At 40.6% G+C, this 25282-nt stretch overlaps 1 protein-coding gene across 3 annotated transcripts in view; it reads right to left on the minus strand.

Moving 5' to 3' along the window:
• Positions 1–17518, minus strand: part of pkn1b (protein kinase N1b) — a 38673-nt gene extending 21155 nt beyond the window's left edge. Inside the window, exons 1-2 of one of the 3 annotated variants that reach the window (XM_037791014.1) lie at positions 17106–17518; positions 16791–16962 (exon numbers count right to left, since the gene is read on the minus strand). In XM_037791014.1, coding sequence (XP_037646942.1) covers positions 16791–16817 — 27 coding nt within the window. In that variant the 5' untranslated portion in view covers positions 16818–16962; positions 17106–17518. Of the gene's footprint in view, positions 1–663; positions 865–16790 lie in introns of those variants that run through there. The other 2 variants (XM_037791015.1, XM_037791013.1) reach the window with 2 other exon arrangements.
• Between the last annotated feature and the right edge of the window lie 7764 nt (positions 17519–25282).

Genomic DNA, 25282 nt, shown 5'->3' on the forward strand with positions numbered 1-25282 from the left:
ACAAAAAATGCAAGTATAAATGCATCGACTTCTGTTAGGTCCTCTTGATATAACACCACACCATATGGAGTCAAACCGCACGCCATAGGGGAAGGGACGGACATTTGCACAAAATCTAAATTCAAAGGAGGAGCGGGACGAATAGCTGAGTCGTCACTTTCGAGACGTGAACGAGCAGAGATCGCACACCGGCGGCGCTGACCGATCGCAGATCCCCCGGGTTCGTTTCTGACGGTCCCATCGCTGTCTGACTTCTGTCCTCTTCCTGTCAGCGAGGAAACACACGCGGTCATGGGTTTATCTGACTCAGACGCTCAGCGGTGCGAGGTCACTGACCCTCCGAGCCCGCGCTGTGTGGCAGATGGCTCTCTTTTTTTGGTGCACTCTCTATCTGTTGTACCAAACACACACTTACACTAAAGAGTACGCGCTAATAGACGGAGAGGGCGAGGGACAAACACACACACCACGTCTAGTTCTTCTTATTCTTCCACACTGCTGCAAGGGAATAGGAAGTGAAATAACGTGAAGTCAATACATGCTAAACAAAGGCAGTTGCCCTAGCACCATTTTGATAAAAGACATAAATAGCACCATTTTCATAAAAGACATAAATGCTATGTGTCCACTGTCCAATATCTACTTTTATTACTGTATCCTTACCGAGCAGCTGTGACTCTCAGTGCCTCCTCTGTGATGTGGACAGGTGGCTGCAGAGATAGCAGGCCCCATGCATCCATACTGTCTCTCACCTTACATATAAATATGGCTGAGCTGTCCTTATTCACTCCACTGTAACCAAACTGCAAACGTCAAACCTAAAGACGAGCTGCTGTGATGCCTGTAGGACCAAACCGTCTCGCTCATTGTGTCTGTGTAGATGCAGCTACTAATACTGTGCTGACCACAGTATCAGGAACTAAGATCACATCGGTTTATAAATACAGTACAGCTCTTAAAGTTACAGTCTCACCCCGTTCACCTGGTTAGGAATGACCTGGAACACACTCACTGTGTAATTACCCTCTTCACATCCAGTTGTCTCCTTTTATTTCCCCTTAAGTAGCTTTAAGATCAGATAAATCACCTTATTTCACACTGTCTGACAGTGTCATACTGTATAATTTATATCGGAATATAATATTCATAACTATGTATTCATTAGTGTATAATCACCTAAAACTAAGAATCATTGTGTTTTTTTTAAGCTTAGAATGAGCCCTTCATAGTTCGCCATGTTGCTTCGCCATGTTTCTACAGCAGCCCAGAACGTACAAACCAAAACACTGGCTCTAGAGAGAGCCTTTCCTATTTTTACATTACCTGAAGGCCACTGTAGTTCTCCGACACGTTTGTGAAACTGCGGCAATGTGAGACGCAGAGTGCAAAACCGCGGTACCGCCAGCTGCTGCCTGACTTCCGTTGCTCCTATAGTAGTGTTATTATGGTAAGGATGGCCTCTGAGCGAGGCGAACAGCGTTACTGTAGTTTTATGCTCACGTTATGTGGTTAATGATATTGAAATGTAAAATAAAAAAAGGAATTGAACACACAAATCTTGGCCTGTCCCTAAGGCAGCCCAGGGTGCAGAAACACACACTCTGGAAACCATCGGTTTGTTTTTCACAAAGACCAGAGAGACAAGATTTAGAGCTGAAGCGGTTAGTTGAGTGAAATAAATAAAGCCTTCCTCTGTTTTATGTCATTGTAAACTGAATATCTTTGGGTTTTAGACCGTTGGTCAGACAAAACCAGATTTGAAGGCGTCACCTGTGGCTTTAGGGAATTGTATCAGGCACTCTGACATTTTATAGGCCAAACATTTAATCGATTAATCAAAAAAAATGATCGCCAGTTTAATCAATAATGAAAACAACAGTTAGTTGTAGCCCTAAAGTGATTATAAAATACATGAACAATGTGTATTATTAGCTTACAGTTAATGGCACATCCTGTCATGCTAAAAATAACAACAAAAGGTCATAGCTGTGGCTGTGTTATTCTCATCTTCATCACAGTAGACCTGTATGCAGCAGACCTCAATCCTGCGTGACAGTTGGTTTCACACAGGTTTGTGGTCTGCTGTTTACACGTCTTCAGACCAAAATGAAACTGTCTGTCTTATTGTCTAGAATGCTATTCTAATGTCTCTTTCTCTCTACAACCTCTCCCATCTTCCCATGCCTGTATTTTCTTCTCTTTCCTCTGTTTCATGTTGCTCCCTCGCTCCTATTTTTCTTCGTTTTATTGCCAATCCGTCATGCCTTGTCCTGTGTCACACATCTTGGTTAGCAGGCTTGTGCCCGGTGCTGCCAGTGGGTGACAGAAAAGCTATCTCTTTGATTAAGTTTTAATGGCCCGTCAGCTCGACTTGGCTCGTCTGGGTCTATAAATAGAGATTAAGTCCATTTTGTTGGGGTAGAGGCAGCGCGGCAATTCTCCAGTTGACGGCCATTACTCGGTCATTGTATTACTCTTTCATTCACTTACTCCCCATCACCTGCATTTCACACGCAACAATAATAATGATGGGGCTTGGGACCGGACTTTCAACCTAATTGTTATAACGTAGCGTTGCCAAAAATAATAGTAATTTAATAAATGTACCCTAAGCTAGATATTGCATGGAGAGATGTTTTTGTAGGGAGAGAGGGGGGGGGATTTGGATTATCAGGAAGTTATTGGTAATGAAAATATTGTTTATTATTGGGAGGATGTGGATTAAAACAGTTTAACACAAGGTCATGATGAGCGCTTTAGTGTGTGGATGTGGGCCTTTTTTTTCCAATGTGTGGCCTTGAAGATGCTGCAAGTGTCAGATGTTGTTGGCAGTTACAGGGACAGAGAAAGGCAGAGGGAAGGAAGACATGACTTGTGTGGTCCAAACTGAATTCTTCTTACTAGGACTGGGATGCGATTTGTTATTGCCGTTTATTGTATTAACTTTTTTAACACTAGACCATGGGAAAAAAGTTGAATCATACACTTCTAGGGTCTTTTCTTTTGGAAAATATCTAAATTGATATGTCAAAATGTTTGATTTTCAGCATGTATGTAGTCAGAGATGTCCTGAATTCAAATATATCAGTCACTGTGAGGCATTATTAATCAAATTTGTTTTCCAGCAACCCAAAAATCAAAGAATAAAGACATTTCCCTCACAAAGTAGTGGTATTTTATTTTTAATTTATAAGGGACATGTAATGTTTTATACTCCTGGTGAATATAATCCAATCAATATTATTTCTATATATGTATTTTCTATATACAGTTCCCTTATTAACACCTTATTTTGAAAAACCGGAAGTAGTCACATGTGTATACTTCTGCTAACTTCGCCAAGTCCGTCTAGCTCTCCCATCAGCTCCGTTCTCTTTATACATCCACGGTCAGCTCCATCTGGGCCGTTTGAATGCATTTAACATAAATGTCAGTATATGGGTGCTCTACAGTTGTAGCGTCCGATACGGAATGGATATGATGTCACGTTACTCTGACTACAACATTAAAAGTGGTAACTTGCTTCTACCTCCGCATAGACTCAAACGAAGAGAGAGAGAGTACAGTTAAGAGGTCAGATTTATCTTAATAGTGCCATTCATCACTTTAATGTCGTGTGTGTGTGTGTGTGTGTGTGTGTGTGTGTGTGTGTGTGTGCGCCGTGAGCCGTACATTAAAAACACTGCATGTGAAAGAGCGCGTGAGACAGGCAGAATTTGGGAGAAACAACTTTAAATTCTCCTCACATCCTGATGTCTGCACACAGCCTCATTCAGCAGACAGTGGATGGGATTTGGGTTAAGAGGGGGTGGGGGGTTTGTTTGGAGGCTGAGGTTGAGCGGGGAGGTGGGGGGTGGAGGGGTGAACAGTGAATTCCAAATAATCTCCCTAAAGACACACAAAATACAATCACGTCTTCATGCCACTGCACAGCAGATACAATAAAGCGATGGGATACCAAATGACATAAATAATACACTCTGGCAGAGGAAAAGCTTGAGCAGGAAGACACATTAACACTCATACCAACCGTACACAGACACACACACAGGACTAATGTATTGTAACCGTTTGGTAATGAATAAAACAGCGCAGTAAGGCAATGTCAGCTGGATGTTGAGAGTACTAACAGGAGGAAATGTTGCTCCTCATAATGTCAACACAGCAGATCAGAGGGAAGTGTGCGTACGACAGGCTGTTGGAGAGTTAACTCCAGGACACTGTTACACTCAGTGAGCAGTAGCCAAGCTGACTCTAATGTGGGTAAGTGGGCCAATTCGAGTGTAGAACAGCAGAGTTAAGTATGCAACACTCCTCAGCAACAACACTGTGGTGTGTCGTGGGTGGTTTGTATTTTGGGCCGAGCGAGGGGTCGGGATAGTCGACGCCAGGATATCTCGGCCCCTGCTGCATTGACTTTGAATATTCTTAGTTTCATGCAAGTTAACCAACTTTATCGAAGTGAAATACTAAATCTCTGCAAGCACTGGGTTGCACCAGCTATGCCTAAGTTCAAATGTAGACTAGTTTGAACGTAATTTTTGACTTAAATCAAAGTTTATAAGCTACTAACACTTTAGTGGTTGCACCAGCTGAAATAGTTCCAACGTCGGCAGAAGTTACAACTTAAATCTTACACCTAAGCCCCTAGTAGGTGGAAAGTCCTCCGTAAAATAGCGGTTGGCATGGCGCATTGTTTTGAACGGTGGAATTTATTACCCTTTGGCCATTCATGATGACTTATTTATACATCCCGTTTTCTTTTTCCACGAGTGGAAACAGAGGAAAACTTGGGTGGTGATTCAATTCAACATAAATTAAGCAAATTTACGCTTTTCCTATTACCTTTCCCCAGCTGATATCTAGTCTTACGATTTAAACTTTGTCCCTCTATGAATGAGTTAACAGCTTACAGAATGTACCTTGGACTGTGTGTATTTCCTGTTAATCCCTAAAATCCCTCATATTCCAGGGGAAATTCTGTTGCCAAATCTCCTTTTGCGGTTTTACAGTGCAACATGGCTGTGTGTATATCTGCTGCACTACCAGAGCTTGATGAAGACATCACGTGCATGAGGAGAGAGAGGATTCTCCCCGTCTAGGTAAACAGGAGAAATACTGTGCAGAAGGTTAGCTGAGGAAGTGTGTCTTCAGACAGTGCACATCTGTCTGTGTGTGTGTGTGTGTGTGTGTGTGTTGCAGCAGCGTCCGCTACACAGCTGGGGAGGAGCAGATCGACATGAATGGGATCTTTGTGAAAGGGTCGATCTTCTCAAGAGACTTCGGTAAATGCTTATGTGTTTATGTTCCCGGCTTTGTCCATTGTGAACTCTGCAGCAACAAACAGTCGCTCTGTTCAGGCTCCTGAGGAATAAGGCGGCATAAACCCCCCATGAGAAAAGCTCTACAGTCCTCATACTTAATCTGCTTCTGTCATGCATTTAACAGCAGCTTGAGAAAAATGAGACAGGTGGAGGACACTGAAAAATTCAAAAACACAGTTTTGCAAAAGCAAAACAATTTGTGAATAGTTATCTTCTCAAGCAAGCAATGAAGCCGGCGTACTGGATAGAAAACAGCAGTTAAGAGCAGGCACGGACCGGCTCAGGGGTAAAAAGGTCATTGAACTTGAATCCAACAGACATAGCCCACTTTTCTCTGAATGCTCCAGTGAGCACCACCTGCATATAAAAAAGGCAGCAAACAAAGTTGTTGACCTACAACAGTCAACCTGGATAAGGGTGCTACTCAGAGGAGAACTAATGAGGCACTTCATGGTTTTACTACTTTAACCACTGTCATGCTCTTTCCGGATTGGGGAAGCTGCAGAGAAAACACGTTTGTGTGAGAGCAGGGACCATACAATGAAGAGGAGAGATACATTTAAAGTGTAAGATAAAGGTGTAAGGTGAACCCTGAAAATAGGGAAGCTCACAATGGATAAAAGGAACACGTTATCGTGTAGCCATTTGAGTACTTGTGACTAGAAAGTGAACTAATCAGAATGCAACACGTAGTGGTGTAATGGACTGCTGATCGTTATCGGACGATATTCATTAAAAACATGCAATCGCAGGATCGTCATTGATGCTTTCTAGTCGCCCATCCCTGATAATGCTACATTGTGAACGCCAAATCCGTGTTGAAATCGGCAGGAGAGATAGTAACGTTGGCAGCACCAGAGCTAACATCTGCTAACGGAGGTTCCATTGAGTATTCAGTAAAGAGTAATGAGTATTGGGTGAAGGTAAATTATAACGTTATCATGATGTGTTCAAGTGTAATCTTGTAAAATGTAGTTTTTGGCAAAAAACTTGAATAAATCCAGTTGATCCAGGAGATGCTTTCACAGCAACATAAAATAGATAATAGAGAGGAAATGATGACCTGTTTAACTTCCTAACACTCGCTCTAAGCAGCTTATAATACATCATTAGAACCAATAATGCCAAGATCTTTTTTAATCAATAAAAATACAATCTTTTATTTCCTAATCATTTGAATTGTGTGTAAAAATAACCACTATAGATAACTATAACAAAGTAAAAGGATAACATTTAAATGAAAAAACAACATTTAAATTTAAAAACAACAACAAAAACGATCCGTATCGCTCATTGATGATCGACAATCTGTATCTGTGGCAAAAAACGTGATCGGTGCATCTCTAAAATGTATATTTGCTCCTTTTTTTTTCTGCTGATCCAATTTGATCCAAACCGATCCGTGACTCAAAACCGACATACAATCTGAACTGTGAATTTTGTGATCCGTTACACCCTTAGCAACACGTCTTCTGAGTTGCATGAAGACAAAAACCTAAATGGAGAGGACTAATCTGAAGAAGTTGTTAAATGTTTGATGCAGAGTGTTTCCATATTTGGTTGCTACCAGCTTAAGCGTGAGTCTTGCACAGTGCTGTGTGACGAGGCCGAGATGTCTGATGAGTGCTGGATTCAGACTGTGTTCCAAATCACATACTTTTTCTTTTTACTTTTAGTACGTACTGCAGTGCGTAGTGCACACAATGATGCCCTAAACAGATTTTCCAGTGTTGGGTTCCCTCATGGATGTTCATAATTCAGCATCTTACAGCCCTCAAATCTGACTGCAATCCAACAGCCCAAAGCATGAATGAGATAAAACCGCCACCGGATTTGATCCGTTAGCATATCCCCCACTCCCTGGGATGAATCCAACCTCAGATGTTGCTTAAATCATGCACGGATGTCCATGGGAGGTTTTAACCGGGAAAATCCAACTCGTGTTTAAATCTGCGGTTATTAAGTTTGTCTCCCACTGCGCCTATCTGTCTCCTGTATCTGGCGGTTAACAGGTCAACTGACATGCTTTATGGCAGATGCTTTACTCTGCAAGTCACCTACAGCGGTCAGGAGGGGACACAGGGAGCGGAAAGAGCCCCGCTGTGTAATGGAATGGTTGAGCAGGCATGATGGTAATGGACATGGAAAGCAGATTAAAAATGATTATGGCAGAAGGGCTGAGGAGGATAAGAGGTCCATTCTATAATGCAGATGATTATCCCTCTTTACTGATGCTGTTGATTACGATAGCATGGCACTCATAAACACAGGACAAGAGGAGGAAAAACACACAAGCGGCGTAAATGTTTATAGATGTATGTCATTTTAATAAAAGTATGATGGCTAATGAAAACAAGACCGTAGACAGTAGTGGCTCATCTGCATATACCCAGTAGTTTAATTTGTCCAGCTTCTCATTTAGGTATGTGCAGCTGTAGTACAGACTTGCGTGCATAGCAGTGTTTGAAAGGATAAGGCTGGAATTATTCTACATTTTTCATATTGTCGACAAATCCAGTAAAAAGACCAAAATCAACAACGTGTTAGGCCGTCCTAGTATTCAGTCTGAATACTCTGCAACACATTGATGTGCTCCTACTGAAGACGGAAATCTTTAAACAGGTCCCAAATACATAGTTTATGCTAAATGTGAGATTGAGAGCATTTCTATTGCCTCCGCACGGCTCTCAACATGGCGAGGGCTGAGCCGGGGGCTTGTAGCTAACGGTGCTAACAGCGCTAACAGTGAAAACAACAGCAACAGTGCTGACAGAGTTAACGGTGTTAACCTGAGCGGGGACTGGAGGGTGGATGCTACGCTTCAGCAATGGCGCTATCGGTCGGGACGGCGTTATCAGAGTGGCGGTCGTGAGCTAGCCAGTGGGGCACGCTCACATGCACGAACACGCACTCAAAGTCACGTATGTAAACGAAGCACAGAGAAGCTCGGATTACAACACACACAGAGGGAGAACGACTTCATTCTCTGTTCAGGTAAACATTACTCCACTATATCTTTACGTAGCAAATAGTTGTTTACTGCTATATTAGTACCCTGGATATCATATAGAGCACCTTTAATTTTAAAAAAATAGTCTCAATAATTTCCTATAACAGCTGTGCACTGTAGTTTACAGCAAATGTTACTCAAACAGGAGTGATTGGTGCATTTGTTGGGAACTATTTTCAACCACGTATCAATACACATGTGATGCACTAAAGCATGTGGGATCAACTCAAAATAAACTACGGTGCCCATGTTCATGGTAATCAAGAAACATGTCCCCCAGTATAACAGTGTGGCTCATTGTTGTGGTGAACGTGATTAAATATTGTAATTGTTAAACATCAGTATGTTAGCATTGTCATTGTGAGTATGTTAGGATCTAGCACTGTGGCAGCCTTGCAGAGCCACTAACATGTTGGACAACAGTGGAGGTCTATGGCACAGAGAAAGAAAGCTATATCAGGCTTTGGCTTCACTCACAGTACTTGTTAGAGGATGAGTTCACTATTAGTTTTGGTGTTTTCATGGGATTAGTTGTCATTAAGAAAAATATAGATGCCTTTTATCCATTAATAAAAAGAAAGGAGTCGATTAAGAAAGCAACACCGTGCATGACTAATGGCCGCGCCTGCAATGATGACACACTAAGTATCTAAACTGCCAGCCACACATCTCTTCATAACTTTCCCTTTTTTTGTCTCTTCTCTGGACTTCCCTATTCTTTAGAGACTATTTATACTCCTCCAGTTACAACTCTCCTAATCTCCCGCGCATTGTTGACGGTGAACAAAAAAAGCCAAACTCACAATGGCATCTGCCAGCTGTTTGTGTCCAAGTATCCCACTGTTCCAGCGATTCATCCTCAGAGACTTTAATAACAACAATGGCTCCAGTTTGGGTTACATTTTGAAGGGTAGGCTTGTTGTTGAGCTACCCTCTGTCTCTCCCTCTCAAACAGGTAATAATAGCTGTTTTTCTTCCCTGTCTGTCTCACTTTTAAGGCCTCTGGGCTGACAGAACAGACAGTCCACTGTTGAGGGCGGCATCACGGCCGAGCGCGCCGCTGCACCCATGAAGCCTCGGGTCTGTGCTCCCCTTAAACCCAACACCGCTCCTGCAGCACAACACGCAAGCTATCACATGACCCAAGCACGCTGGCGGGATAACTCATCTCATACAGTATGAATCAGGTCAGGTTTAAACACAATCAGGTCACACAGTCCAGGTTCCTCTCTTTGTCTCTACTTCAGTTTCTACTCAACCAGCATGTGTCAACCTCATCGTTTTTTAACTTTTATATGTTTTGGTACATACGATTGAAAAGCTTTGTGTCCTGCTGTCAAGTGCCTCCATCTCAGTGTAGCTGCCTTCTTGAGTTAAGGCCTGGTCACATGCACTACAAAGCATGTGTGGCCGGCCCGGCGATGTCAACAAAGCAAGGACAAGCTTAGATTACAACACACACAGAGGGACAGTGACTTCATTCTCTGCTCAGGTAGAAATTACTCCTCTATATCTTACATAGCAAATAGTTGTTTGATGCTATATTGATACTTTAAAGTTCCCCTCCAGACTCTTTTAAAGTAAAAAGAAATACTCTGCTATGATTAATATTTTGTTTAACATGCTTTTCCCATATAAAAAGTAAAAAAACAGAGGAGCTGGAAGCTGATCTACTCTTTCTCATCGAGAAATTCTAGATCTAGCCTTTTAGCTAAGTGTACAGACATCTCCCCCTTTAGCAGAGAAATATGAAAACACCTCTCTAGTGACAAACTTTGCACAGACACAAGTCAGTATAGTTAAGGTCAGGCAATTTATGAGACACCAACTTTTTTTGAAAGGACGGGATCTTTAAGGCACTAAATAAATATATAATGTTTGATTCTTTCAGTATCAGTTCTACTTTTCTTCTGTTGTGTTGATTCAATATACAACCTCTTCTTGTTTGTCCTTTTTACCTCGGAGTGTTCTTTCAGTGACAGACCAAGGCCAAACACCACAAGCTATTTCACAAGCACCGCTGAGCCCCAGTGCCCACTGGCATTACAAAACTGCTTTAGCAGCCAATCAATGCTCGGTTCTCAGGCGAACACATGGCTCCTAAATGGCTCCTTTCCTTTGTGACCTTCCTATTGCCCGAGTTATATGGAGAGAAACACCATTTCTAGATTGAATTTACGATATGTTGCTCCCACAGTGTAGCACCAATCCTCCAACTTGTCCTTCTTAGCAACACATTCTTCAATCCTGTAATACCTCAATCCCTTAAAGCCCTACATCACTCACACAACCAGTTTAGAACAAGCCAAAATGTAGCAGAACACAAGTAACCAGTATAACTAGAAAAAGACAACATTCCTACTAAGCTATTCCACTAATATTCCCGTTCACATGCAGCCGTGTATACTCCGATTAACGTAACCTCTGGTGGACTTGTTCAACCACATAAAAATAACTTCCCTCTTCCATTCCTTCAACCACCTTCACGAAAAGGTCGGCGTTGCAATATTTGCGCATATCCAAAAACCTGTTGATATCCAAGTCTTTCATAATGTTTAAAAGTAGGTGTGTTTCTCCTTCCGACCGGAAATGTGGGCTTTTCTTTTGGGCATGCATCTGTGCAAACTGTTGGCTAGATGGTTTGTGTACAACGCACAGAGCTGTCCGTAAACAGTCAAGAGGTTGTGTGTCGCATATAATATCGGCATATCCCACATGTTTTAATCGGAAAATGGTCTATTTGGAATAAGGCCTAATTCAGAACATCCACATATGCTGTCCTGTATCAAATTCAGAATGTTGTCATATTTGGAATAAAAGTGGAATATTACTGTGCATGTAAACATAGTGACTGATAACTAATCCTCTCAGGAGCCTGGTGGATGACTGGCATATAGCAACAACAGCTGGTTCAGACTGGTCAGCTGAATTGAAATGGGCTTTGTGAAGGGTCAGTAGGGGCAGCCATTAAACTGGCATGGAAAGACAGGGAGTCGTGGATGCTAGCTTGAAGGGATACTCTGAATGTTTTGGGATTTGTTTTCTATGTTGGCATTTTAAAGGTCCCATATTATGCTCATTTTCAGGTTCATACTTGTATTTTGTATTTCTACTAGAACATGTTTACATGCTGCAATTTTTTTTAAAAAAACTTTATTTTCCTCATACTGTCGGCCTGAATATGCCTGTATTTTACCCATTGTCTGAAATGCTCCATTTTAGCGCATTTTGACGGTTTTGCATCAGAATTGCGTTGCTGGGCAACAGCTTGGGTCCATGTGTACTTCCTGTCAGCTGATTCACATACACTGCAACCAGGAATAAACTGGGACCCATTTAGAATATTTACATTTAAATCTGTGTAAAGGGTCTAAATATTGTATATTTGTGACATCACGAATGGGCAGAAATCCTGACAGCTTGTTTCAAATGCAGAGTTTATGGATACAGGCTGTGTGTATTTCCCTGTGGATTGAGTGTTTCGATACTTTCACAGTATTTATATAGAACTTAAGCCTGCTTTATAATAAAAAAAACATGAAAATCTCACTTTTTTATAATATGGGACCTTTAAATCAGCATTCCTCTCTCTCTCTGGCGCTAATTGGGACTGCTTGATTGCACCCTAATGAGCGAGTTTCAGGTGCACCCATCGGGTTTATTGATGGATGCCATTAAGATGTCCCGTCAATGCATCGACGCTGGACTGCAGCAGTTATAAGCTTGTCTACTGGTGTGTCTGGGAGAGAGACAGACTTCTGCAGACACAGTGTAATCCTGGATTCAGGCAGGAGGGACTGGATGTTGGAGGGGGGGTGGGGGGGGGGGGGGGGGGGGGGGGGGGTATATGTGTGTGTGAGTCTGTGTGGGTGACTGGGGGCACTAAAGCTACCAGACACACACTGAAGTCCACTCTCCTAATCCTATTATCCATAGCAGTGGCAGCTGGAGACACACACTATGGTGAGTGTGATGCAAGATATCACCGTGTATTATGACACGTGTGAGACCTTCATCAGACCTCGGCCAGTAGTGCTTCATCACATGCTCCGAAGTCTTGAGATGCCATTAAAGAAACGGGCCGAGTTGCCTCCGCTCTCTTGGATGATCAATAAAAAAGTAATTGGGTCGGGAGTTGAAAGAGTTGCCTTCACTCCTCCTCACCGCTGAATGAAGCAGCTGCTCCTCTGACTCTTATAGATAATAACTACAGGAAACCAACAGGAATAAAGAATTCATGAGAGGGCGGCCGCAGAGTATATAGCTACCTCAAAGTGTATGCTATGTTATCAGCTCAGAGCAGAGCTCACATCCTCAGCAGGAGACTTGATTCCTTAAAGCCATCTAACGGAGAAGGGCCAACATCAACGCAAGAGAGAAAGGGCAGAAAAGCACTAATAGTTAAGCCACACTTTACATTGATGGCCTCCGTCTATATGGATAATGTGTTTTTAACAAAAGGGAGAGGGGAGGGAGGAGGAGAGCGAATGGTCATTTCAGCTGTTTTCCTCTGTGAGCCCAGCAGTCCTGACCTCCAGTAGGATGGGTGTCGGCAACAGTACAGCCTTGATGAGGTATTCAGGAGAAATAAAAGGGAAGAGAGCGATCAAGTGAGCTCAATCACCCCACCGCTGGGCCTCGGTCCACTCTGACAGATTCAGCCCATCATCATTACCAACGTGGCCCCTTGATCTCAATCAGCCGTCGCTCGCGGCCTGTCTGCCGGACTAGAGTAATGATGACTGAACCCTCGTCATCATCACAGAAGGAGGTTGGATTCATCAGACCGGGCAGGAACTGCTCAGTTGCAGCTCAGGCAATCATCAAGGTGTTCTATATTCAATCATGAGGCCATAAAGACGTTTAGATGTGTCATCAACACAGCAGGGCTGGAGAAATCTACAGTTAGGCCTAGTCCACACGTATACAGGTATTTTTGTAAACATTTTTTTTTTAGGGATGCACCGATCCAACTTTTTCAGTCCCGGTACTGATAGCGATAACTGGGCTTTGGGTATCGGCCGATAACAAACACCGATACCAGTGTTTAATTAATAAGCTGTAAGCCTCACTGTGTGGAAGTGACTGGGATCATTCTTTTATATGTAAAGCAACATCAACATCATTGACTTAAACATTGCTTTCCTAACTTTGTAAAACAAACTTTAACAAATAGATACATAGATATACGTTTACTGAACTGTTAGCTGTTATTATTAAAATAACAAACTTGGGACCAGCAACTTGGTGAAAAAAATCGTCAAAATGAACAGGAATTACAATTCAAGTGAAAACCTTTGTAATGCAGCAACAAGTTGGTCAAAACTTAAACAGGAATTGAAATTCCAGTACATAATGTATATAAGATATAATCATAGAAATGAATACATCGGCCCCATTGTCACCGATACCCAATTCAGCTATATGAGTCGTGTCGGGCCAATATCTGATATCAGTATCGGTGCATCCCTAGTGTATCCCTAGTGTAATCCTCCTCAATATAGTGGAAGAGTAACTGTACATTTATGTGTAAACATGAACAACATAGAAAGCTATGTCTACAGAAATACCCATGTATGTGTGGACACGTCCTCAATAAGTGCTGTACATGACTCATGATCTACTATAGTTCAATGTACTGGTGATGCAAAATAATGGTGAGCTTACAGACATTGGGATATAATCAGGCATTGAAAGGTGCACTCCACCACATGAAGTTTGGTTTACTTATGGTGAGGAGACTTACAGAGTCTATGACCTGAAAACCTTATGTCTTCTGTGATTCTAGTGGGAACATTTTATAATCTGAGAGTATATAACTCTGATGATGCCATCTTGGATTAGGGGTTCGGAGACTACAAATCAATAACCTGCATTACAAACTGGGGCATGTTTTTGAAACACATGAGCATTTACAAGGTAGGAAAAGTCGAACAAAAGCTGCCATTGAGTTGCAACGCTAAATCGCCGGACTACCGCTTTAAATTTGCTGCCCTTATTTACAGGAAGCTTTTCAAGGATCAATCTGCTCTGGAAAAGATGTAAAAGTGGCTATAGTGGTGCACTATGGCCCATATTAGCTATTATTGATGATCACCGTGCCCACATAGGCAGCGCAGCTTTCCAAGAAACACTGGCGGCACCTGCCCCATTCAGGGAAACTACTAAATGTCAAGACAGAAGCCTGTTTTCACAACAAATGATCCAGCAGAGTGTCGAATAGAGTGTGTAAAGGACGGTGGTGAGTAAACTGATTTCTGAGGAAATGGGAAATACTTGACCGTGCCTCACTTTTGTTCTTACATCTTCGCACTTGTTGCTCTCGGGCCGAAGGAATGACTGAAATCAAACCCACAAGCTAATGTGTGATACAGGAGATATGAGTGGGTTGTGGTTGTAATTAATTACATGCTGTCACAGATCAATTAAAAATATTTCTTGTAACATATTGTATTTATTTCAGCTGTGTAAACCACTACCGGTCTCTCTGCAGCAGTTTAACCTTGTGACAGGGGTTTCTAACTAAAAAGTGATGTGCTGGGCTGTTGGCTTGAGCTGAGCCGGCACTCAGCCTTTAATTTTTAACATTTCCCTCCACTGCATCCTGAACTAGGTTGACACCAGGGTAACTGTAACCCAACCCCTCTAAATTAGACCTGAGGCTCTGTCACCACAACGCCTTCCATGACTCACCCCGGACTACACCTGAGGGCAACTCTGGGTCACAAACACAGGCGCAGTTTGTGCTGGTTCAGGGGGCTCACTGAACCCCCTAGAAATGCATCTTATATTTTTTATAATAACGCAGAACTAATAATGTATTGTGATGATGAATAATAGACCTTGTTGTGTCTTCTTATTGACAGAATAAGAAACACCACAACAACAACAAGATAAGAACATAGATTTGTGGTCTTTTTATGTCAACACACCGTTAAATATGCACTTTCTGTTACGTCATGTACACAAACCACGTCCCTATCAGCTGTGCGATCAAGATCAGACTAGAGATGTAACCACTTAAAAGATGGGTGAGTAGTACTTGCTCTCCTCCGACGTTTGTGTTTTTTAAACATAGATGACAAGTTTTATACTGGGATATTTACTGAAAATGACATACAGTCAAGAGTAGCCTAAGTAAGCTTTTAGGTCTCCAGCCAGCTGTCACCTTATTTAGGCGTTTGTAGTGAAATGAGGAGGTATCGTATCAGATAACTCCTCATTTGAACTTCACTAATCAGCCGCTCCTCCAAAAAAATGAAGTTGTTAGCAGTTCCACCAAAGAGAGTTTTTTCCTTCTTGGACTGTTTACTCAAAAGATACCTTTCCAAAATGTCACAAAAAAACAGTAAAGATTAGAGAAAAGACCACAAATGAGGAGTCTGCTAGGGCTGCAACTCTTAAGTACTGTAAGTGGTAAATGTGAGTATTCTTCCCATATCTGCCTTCAATTAAATTATTACAAGAGTCAGGCTGTCTTGGCCTCTGCAGCTTCAATTTAGACCATTCTTTTTTTAAAGCTGTCTTTGGCAAAATGCCCCAGACCTTATGGAAGTGCAATACTAAATCACAGGAATAGCCTTTTAGAGAACACTATCCCTCATCAGACTATTTCCATCACAGACCTCCTCCCAACACTACAACCATCAACAAGAGAGTCAATTAAAAACATCTCCTCTCCAGATGCTTCACCACATTTTGGACCTTTACACGCACAAGTGTATGCACATTCAGACTCGCAAACAGTTTCTTTCCCTGGGCCATACAGGACACTGAACAAACAATACATCTGTGCAATATTAATACACTGAATGTGAAATACATTTGTCTGTGCAATATATCCTTGATGCAATATACACCTCAAGTGCAACTACCTTTGTTTACATCTTATTTAAAACATCTACCCTACCTATTTTACAAGTGCAATTACCTCTGTTTACATTACATCTATTTTTATATTTTATACTTCTAGTGCAACACTTCTGTTTATATTTATTTATTACATCCACTTTATCTATTTTACAAGTGCAATTACCTCTGTTTACATTACATCTATTTTTATATTTTATACTTTTAGTGCAACACTTCTGTTTATATTTATTTATTACATCCACTTTACCTATTTTACAAGTGCAATTACCTCTGTTTACATTACATCTATTTTTATATTTTATACTTTTAGTGCAACACTTCTGTTTATATTTATTTATTGCATCTACTTTACCTGTTTTATTGGCTTTATAACTGTGTGTGTTTTACCTGTTATATGTTTTATCTGCCTCGTTTAGTCTTGTCAAGTATTTGTTTTAAAAGCACTGACCAGAAGTGGCAACTGTTAATCTTGCTGTAGTTAATACAATGACAATAAAGCTTTTTATTCTATTCTATTATATTAACACAGCTGCGTTAACACGATAAGTAACGGGGGGGAAAAAAGCAAAAGTTGTGAAACTCACTTGTAGCTCGTTGTTATTGGCCATCATGTGCAGCTGCAGACAGCCAATTAGATGGCGACGCCAGGTGACTTCTCCTAATGTTTGTCTCACTTTACAGCCGTCAGATCATTGTAGATAATACAGTTGAAACTCCTCCGGGGGATTAAATACAAACAGTCCAGCGTTAGATGTCCTGTGGATTAAAAACAAAACACGCAACAGTCCCGGTGAATGCGCAGTTTGATTGCACAAATGAATCAATTGTTAACATGGTGACGTTTTGGAGGCGCTACAGAGGAGCAGGTGAGCAGAGAAGGAGGAGACCATCATCATCACCTCCTGGCAGCAGGATGTCAACTCTTGGACTCTGATCTGCATCACGCAGTGCAGTCTGTCCTGTAGTAGTGTGAGAGAGACCGCTGCTGCTGCTGCAGGCTGTCTTCTCATGTCTCAGGGAGGACAACACCGGGAGGAAACCCGAAACCCCGCCAGGATTCACCACCTCTCTCTGCTCTGGTTATCAGAGGAAGCTGAGGCCATCTCCCCCCGCGGCGGTGCACTCCTCCTCGGCTCTGCGGAGAGCTGGAGCCGGTGTGTTTGATGCTGTGAGCCGGTGTGTGTGTGTGTGAGTGATGCTGGGAGGGGACAGATGTGAAGTCAGTCTAGAAATAAAGAATGCTACTTCCGGTTACAATCTTCAAAATAAAATGTTGCATTGTATGTGTCAATGTACTAATGCATGTTTTACAACTGATACTGGATAGAAGATAATAATAATAAAAATGATATGATTACTGTGGTGTGAATTAAAAAGAAACTGTGGGTTAGTTAGAAAGCTAACTAATGTTACACAGAGAATCCTTATGACTAAATACCTCACTAACCGAAACAAACTGACATTAGCTAACTAACTGACATTGGCTAACTAACTGACATTAGTTAACTAACTGACATTAGCTAACTGACATTATCTAACTAACTGACATTAGTTAACTAACTGACATTAGCTAACTGACATTATCTAACTAACTGACATTAGCTAACTGACATTATCTAACTAACTGACATTAGTTAACTAACTGACATTAGCTAACTAACTGACATTAGCTAACTAACTGACATTAGCTAACTGACATTAGCTAACTAATGTCAGTTGGCTAACTAACTGACATTAGTTAGCTAATGTCAGTTGGCTAACTAACTGACATTAGCTAACTAACTGACATTAGCTAACTAATGTCAGTTGGCTAACTAACTGACATTAGCTAACTAACTGACATTAGTTAGCTAATGTCAGTTGGCTAACTAACTGACATTAGCTAACTAACTGACATTAGCTAACTAATGTCAGTTGGCTAACTAACTGACATTAGCTAACTGACATTAGCTAACTAATGTCAGTTGGCTAACTAACTGACATTAGCTAACTAACTGACATTGGCTAACTAACTGACATTAGTTAGCTAATGTCAGTTGGCTAACTAACTGACATTAGCTAACTAACTGACATTAGCTAACTGACATTAGCTAACTAATGTCAGTTGGCTAACTAACGGACATTAGCCAGCTAACTGACATTAGCTAACTGACATTAGCTAACTAACTAATGTTAGCTATCTTGTGCTTAACAAATTAACAACACATTACTCACAGCCAACATTGTCACAGCAGAAGCATTTGCTGTGGTAACGTTACCTGGAAATCCCCTTTAACGTACAACATACATAAAACACATTTTACCAACAAAAACTAATTATTTCAGTATTTTAAAGGGACTGTTTGTTAGAATAAAAAATGCTTGTTAACAGCGACACCTGTGGCCGTTAACTCAACGGAAGTCAGCGTCGGGCTTGCTTTAACAAAACATACCACACCTTGTCTTATGTGGAATGAATATGATAATTGTTGCACTCATAAACTGCCTGAACTGTTTGCCTCAAGTGTTCATTTCTATGTTTACTATACAGCCAGCAATGAACTGGTTTCCTGTTAACAGAAAGATGAACACACTGGCTAGAGAGATGTATATCGGATAGTCTTTGTGTTATTCACTGAGATGAAATTGCATTTCATCTCAGGGAATTACTAGTCTTTATGTGTCTTAAAAAAAAGGCAGTTGCTCACAAGTGGCTAAATGAGACTACTAAATATCATCACACCGACTCGTCCGCCTTCACAGCCTCGTTGTGTTTATACTCTCATGCCACCGTGGTGTAGTTTGTTTATAGCCTAACGTTAGCTTTTTACTACTGGCGATTGCATTCACACTTCAAAAATCATAAAAGTGGTGTTCATTTGTGAAGATTATCTTGCTGAATAAAATGTGTTAAGTATCATAAACATGTGTTTGCCACAGAGCTTATTTTCTGTAATATTCTGAAACCCAATGGAACAAACCCATTGGCTTTTAGTGGAGGGAACCGGGGCGATGCTTACTTCCTGGTTGGACTACAAAAATACGTCATCCTTGCAGCACCCTGTTAGGGTTAGAGATAAGAGTTGCAATGATATAAAACAGGGGAGGTTCAGGTTTAGGGGAAAACAATACTACATGTAGTTATTAACAATAAGTGACATTTATCACTTGTGTGTGAATAGGTGAATGGGAGTCAAATTGTAAAGCCCTTTGGATAAATGCACTATACAGATGCACTCTCACTATCTTTGTATCTGAAAGTTAAATTTGTCTTTTCCGAATTTCTAGGCTACAGACCACTACAGCCCTACACATTTAAACAGCACTAAAAGTCAATATTTTTGTACTTACACATCCTCTCTGGACGTTTTACAGACATTTGATCATCATTTGCACTGTAACAACTGATAAAAAAAACATTCTTTATTTTGAAATCAACATATTTCTTCCTGTGCTGTTATTGTGGCTTTCTGTATCCGGCTTGACGCAGCTGTAAATTAGGTGCAGATGTCTGCAGCAGCAGAGCGCCCTCCTACTTCAACCTGAGACCTGTTGATCACATCTAACATGACACTATACTGGCAGCTAACAAATGTGTTAGCTCCACTGCTACTGATGTAAGGTCAATCTAAGTATTCCCATCTTCTATAGAGGCATCTGCTGCATTGTACAGTTTATTCATTATGCCTTTGAATCACAGAATGTAAGCTCAAAGTGTATTCTAGGAACAATTTGTTTTTTCTCTTTCTTTTTTTTTTTTAGAGAATATGCAGATACTACAGAGCATGGCCAGATAAACCTGCCTGGGGGACTAAAAGTGTGCTAAAATCAGCTGTGGGCCCTTCTTTTCATGTGTAAAACTGGAGGAGTGCCCCTTAAAGCTGCAGTGGGTAGAATTGGAGCAAATGTGATTAAAAAAAAAGTTATTTTTATAAAACGGACACTTTATCCTGACAGTAGTGCATGAGACAGGTAATCGGAAAAAAATCCTGTGCCTCTGTGTCCTCCGGTGTTCCTAATGGCATCTGTAAGATTTCACAGACCGGAGGAAAACAACCAATCAGAGCCGAGCTGGAGCCTTGCCGTCTCTGAGCAGCTGTCAATCACTCTCGATCAAACGGTCAAACTAGGCAGTGCTGATCAAATATGAATCAATATTCTGTTTTTAAAGCCTCAAAACAGAGCCATGAGGAGGTGCAGAAGTCTAGTTTTCTCTCAGAACAATTGAATTACAACATGCTGAAAGGTTTCATAAGGTGAGGTGTTGCATTCCAAAACACTTCCTCTCTCAGGAGATTCCTATTAAGTAACAATAGCAGAGAAATCATTCTTTTCACCACACCGCTGTCACAACATTTATATATCAAACTCTCACGTTTGTTCTCTCTTCCACAGTGTCTGATGGTGCTCATCTGCTGTCATCAGCAACTCAGCACAGAGAGGAAACCCGACCAGCCTGCGCTGCACATTACTACAGTAGATGGATGAATGAAGGCCTTATGGCCACCAGAGGAATTTGCCATGCATAAGACGGCTGCAGCAACAATATGACCACTGTATCACTGGATTCTCTCACAGACGTACGCCCCGAACATTACGCAGGGAGAACAAATTTACTAACTCACTCACTCATGTATTCATTACACTGTCAACAGTGCTTGAAGTGGAAAAAAAATAAGTGCCAGTACTCTTTTTCACATGATGACGTGTGTATCAGCCGCTATCAGCAATCTCCTGCGACTCCTTCATATTTATTCATTATGTCTTTAAGCAAATTAAACTGCGTCAGTCATAATCAGCGCTTAATCGCGATTAAATATTTTAATCGATTAACAGCCCTAATATTTTCTTATACTCTTTCTATTTCAACGTTATCTATTATGAGTTTTACTGGATTATAGATTTTTTGATATCCAAATATTATAAAGTTGATTTTATTTAAACTTATAGACAACTTGTTAAAATCAAACCACCTACGTCATTTTAGACCTATTATTATCACCAGTTAAATTATTATTTTATTATTCACACATATTTACACATCCTTCGTCTGAACGTTTAATTCTTATGGAAATGTTTGCCCAATTTTTTCAATTTTTGGACTTTTCTCTAATCTTTGCTATTTTGGTGAACTATTTGTTAACTTAAACAGTTATTTAAAGTGATATTAAGTAACTTTTAAAATAATAAATAATACATTATTTCTCTAACAAACAAAAACAATGAACTCACGAGCAATAAAACGCACCGTCACTCAACTTCATCCACTAAGGGGTTTTGCAGCTATATGGCCTTATTTGGTCTGGTATGACCAGGAGCTTGTTGTTGATAATATTAGCAAACTTGACACAGATATTGCTGTTTAACTGACATTACTGAGTTAGTTTGCTGACTTTATGACTCTTCTCTAATTGTGCTACTGTTACACTAGGTTTTAGCATTTACTATCATCCCTTAATTGTCACTTGAGGCCATAGTGGTTGTTATAGGGAATGGGAATGTGACATCACCAACAGCAAGTCCTCCATTTTTGGAGGATAAAGGGTGAGAGTGCCATCCGCTGGCTGTTTACTGCAAGTGTCAAAAGCTAACACAAAATGGCTAACGTTATGGGTTTCATTTTGCAAGATACCGGTAGATTAATTACGCAGTATTAGCCAAAATTTTCTTAGCATTCATTTAGCATATAGCTTATAGCTTATCTTTGTCCGGATGTTTGTGTAGTTGGCATTTGGCTTGTAGATCTTAATGTCATATACCTACCTGTTTGTAAATTGAACATCGGCCTCCAAAGATTTACATATTTTGAACTGCTGACAGGTGTTCACTAATGCCAAAACACTTCAGTGTGTATTTTGTTTATGCAACAAAACTACAACTTCTTTAGGTTTACACTACAAAACTACAATTTCTTTAGGTTTAGGCAACAAAACTACAACTTCTTTAGGTTTACGCTACAAAACTACAACTTCTTTAGGTTTACACTACAAAACTACAACTTCTTTAGGTTTAGGCAACAAAACTACAACTTCTTTAGGTTTACGCTACAAAACTACAACTTCTTTAGGTTTAGGCAACAAAACTACAACTTCTTTAGGTTTACGCTACAAAACTACAACTTCTTTAGGTTTAGGCAACAAAATGACAACGTCTTTAGGTTTCTTTTATTCCTTTTTTCGGTGATCAACCATGTGAATTAGTACCTTCCACCACTGACCACTGTTGTCATTATGGAACAGCTAAAGTATCTGGAAAGACAGATGTAAGTCACCTTTTCCTTGCTTTAGGTCCTGTGAAGAAACACATAAATATACATGCAGTTGCCTCCTGTTATGTCACTAAATTATTCTTAATCTTTTCAATATTATTGTCTGTAACCATGGCAATAGTCCTGACAGCAGAGGGACTACTCTATTCTTCCTGTAAAGTGTTTTATAAGCACTATACAAATATAACTTACTCACTCGCTCTGCCTCCAATTTATTCTCTTCCATATAAAGTGAACATTAAAGGACATAAGTACTACAACACAAGCATGGACGACAGATTTCAAATAACTTTATTTCATATTGGGAGCAGTGATCTTTCACATGTCATGCTGAAATTGATTTGGCCACTGGCACAACAACAACACAAAAAATGTCTGCAATACAAAAGAAGACATTCACAAAACATATAATAAACTATTAAAAATGTAAACACTTAAATTGTATTATATGGAACTTAATGACAAAGAAACACAAAAATATCAATGTAAAGGAATTTGAGGCACTGTAGACTATTATCAAAACAATATAGGTGCACATATAGGTTGAATCTTATAAATGCATGCACTGTTATTGTACTGTTATGTTTGCTCATATATATATTTATATATATTTATAAGGTTATAAGTTGTGATAAACTAGTAGAAACTCTTGGATATGATAATATATATAGCAGCATTCAGCAGCAATGGCTAATTTGACAAAACATGCATAGTGTGACTGCAGTATAAATTGTTATATAATTTAGAAAACTATATTCTGTACATGCTGCTTTCAAATGTCATAAATATTAATTTGGGATCCATATAACTCCTCAGCTTCATATAAAATTGTGCATTTTACTTATAGTACTTATAGTAGCAGTGCATAACAGTGAAGGGTTATTAAGGTAATAGATCTGAATAGAAAACACAGATTTACTGTAAGTCACTGAACATTGAGTGTCTCACTCGTGCAGCCAACAGGTGGCGGTGTTGTTTTTCATTTCTGTGGTCTCCGACTGGCCTCACCTACCTTGTTCAGACACAAAGAGACAGACACAGGTGCTTTTTCTCTGCACGCCAGACATTTAAAATCACAGTTATTGATACAACATATCCTGATAGGTTCGGATGACCTGATATTTCCTGTCATAAGTACCAAGCATGTTTCTGATATATTGCATAAATCACAAAACAGAGCAAAAATATACAGAGATTGTGTAGAAAAAAAAACAGACTTATGTTATATTGAACACAAATAATGAGTACAGAGCACGGGCTGTTTGTACTCGACTACCCCCCCACCATCCTCCCCACTGGTTGCCTTGCCAGAGTGGTGCATTGTCTCATCCCAGACATCCTCCTTTCTCTCCCACCATGACATCATCGGTAACCTCGGAGACTCCCTGGATACTGGTGGACCCAGGAAATGAGGTTATAACTTCGGAATGTGAGAGCGAAGACAACAACCATACCCTCATCCCTCCCTCCCACCACCACCAGCACCCTCACTCCCCCCCCAACCCGAGTGCAGCACCCTCCTAACCTTCCCTCTCTCACCCACGCAGCACAACAAGGAGGGCCTTCTTCTCTCTCACGCCCCCTCTTCCTCCATGAGTGACGACTCCATTAAGTCCATGGTTGTCCAGTGAAGTCACGGTAACATTTACTGACCAGAGAGACTGTTGGTTATATCACAGCAATCGCTCCTATTTGACGCACACAACAGGTCGTTTCACATATTTTGTTCACACTTCACTATGAGGATTTTGGGGTTCATAAGTCCACAAACATGTAACTCTTATTAACAGTACTGCCACTTACCTGTATAAATACTTTGGCCTACACAATAAATAGAAGAAAAAACAAGTGCAATTTGTCATAGCTCATAGTCTCTCGTTCGAGAGAAAGTGACCGATATTTGGTCTCAGTATCTCAGGGTGTGACACATGTAAAAGGGACAACACAGTGGAGCGCTGCTGCTCCACAAACAACATGACAACTAAAACAGTTACAGTGCATTTCAGTAAGTAAGACAGCTGAGGACTGATATTAAGTGCTTCTGGTAAGGAAACATGCTCTAAAGCGAGAGGTTAGTGTGTGATATGCATGTCTGGGTAACAGGAATCAATGACACGGTGCATCTACAGTGTATTGGTTCTTCTAAGAATAAGGATGTTGACCTGAAATCAATTTTATGTGGTCATATGATGGTCTGGGTGGGATTAAAAACATTATGAGGTGCTCACTACTACTACAGCTACTACTATCATTGAAATCCCTGTATGGCTTTAGATATGACTGCATTGTATGATATGTTATTTCTTTTTACAATATAAATACAAATCTGTCACTAAATTTCAGGCTTATGATGTAATGCATAGGCGTGGTTAAAGGAACAGTTTGACATTTTGGGAAATACGCTTATTTGCTTTCTTGCCGAGAGTTAGATGAAAAGAGTGATACCACTCTCATGTGCGGTTAGCTTAGCTTAGCATAAAAACTGTAAACAGGGGGAAACAGCTAGCCTGGCTCCGTCCAATGGTAACAAAATCTACTACACCAGCACCTCTAAAGGTCACTGATTAACACCCAAAGTGTGAAAATGTCAAAAGTGTTTTTACGAGTTATAGGCTGGACTTTTTCTTGTCTGAGAGAGCAGTAACTTCCTGGAGTCCATACTTGTTGCCTGACAACTCCATAACCTGTAAAACTGTGATTTGTTGTTACTACACTTCGGTTTTTGAAAGGATTAAAGGTACGTTGTGTAGGATGTGGCGACATCTAGTGGTGTGGTTGCAGATTGCAACCGAGTACCCCTCCGCTAACTCCTCCCTTTCCAAGACAGCG

The sequence above is a fragment of the Sebastes umbrosus genome, chromosome 14, assembly GCF_015220745.1.
Source record: "Sebastes umbrosus isolate fSebUmb1 chromosome 14, fSebUmb1.pri, whole genome shotgun sequence".
NCBI classification, from domain to species: domain Eukaryota; kingdom Metazoa; phylum Chordata; class Actinopteri; order Perciformes; family Sebastidae; genus Sebastes; species Sebastes umbrosus.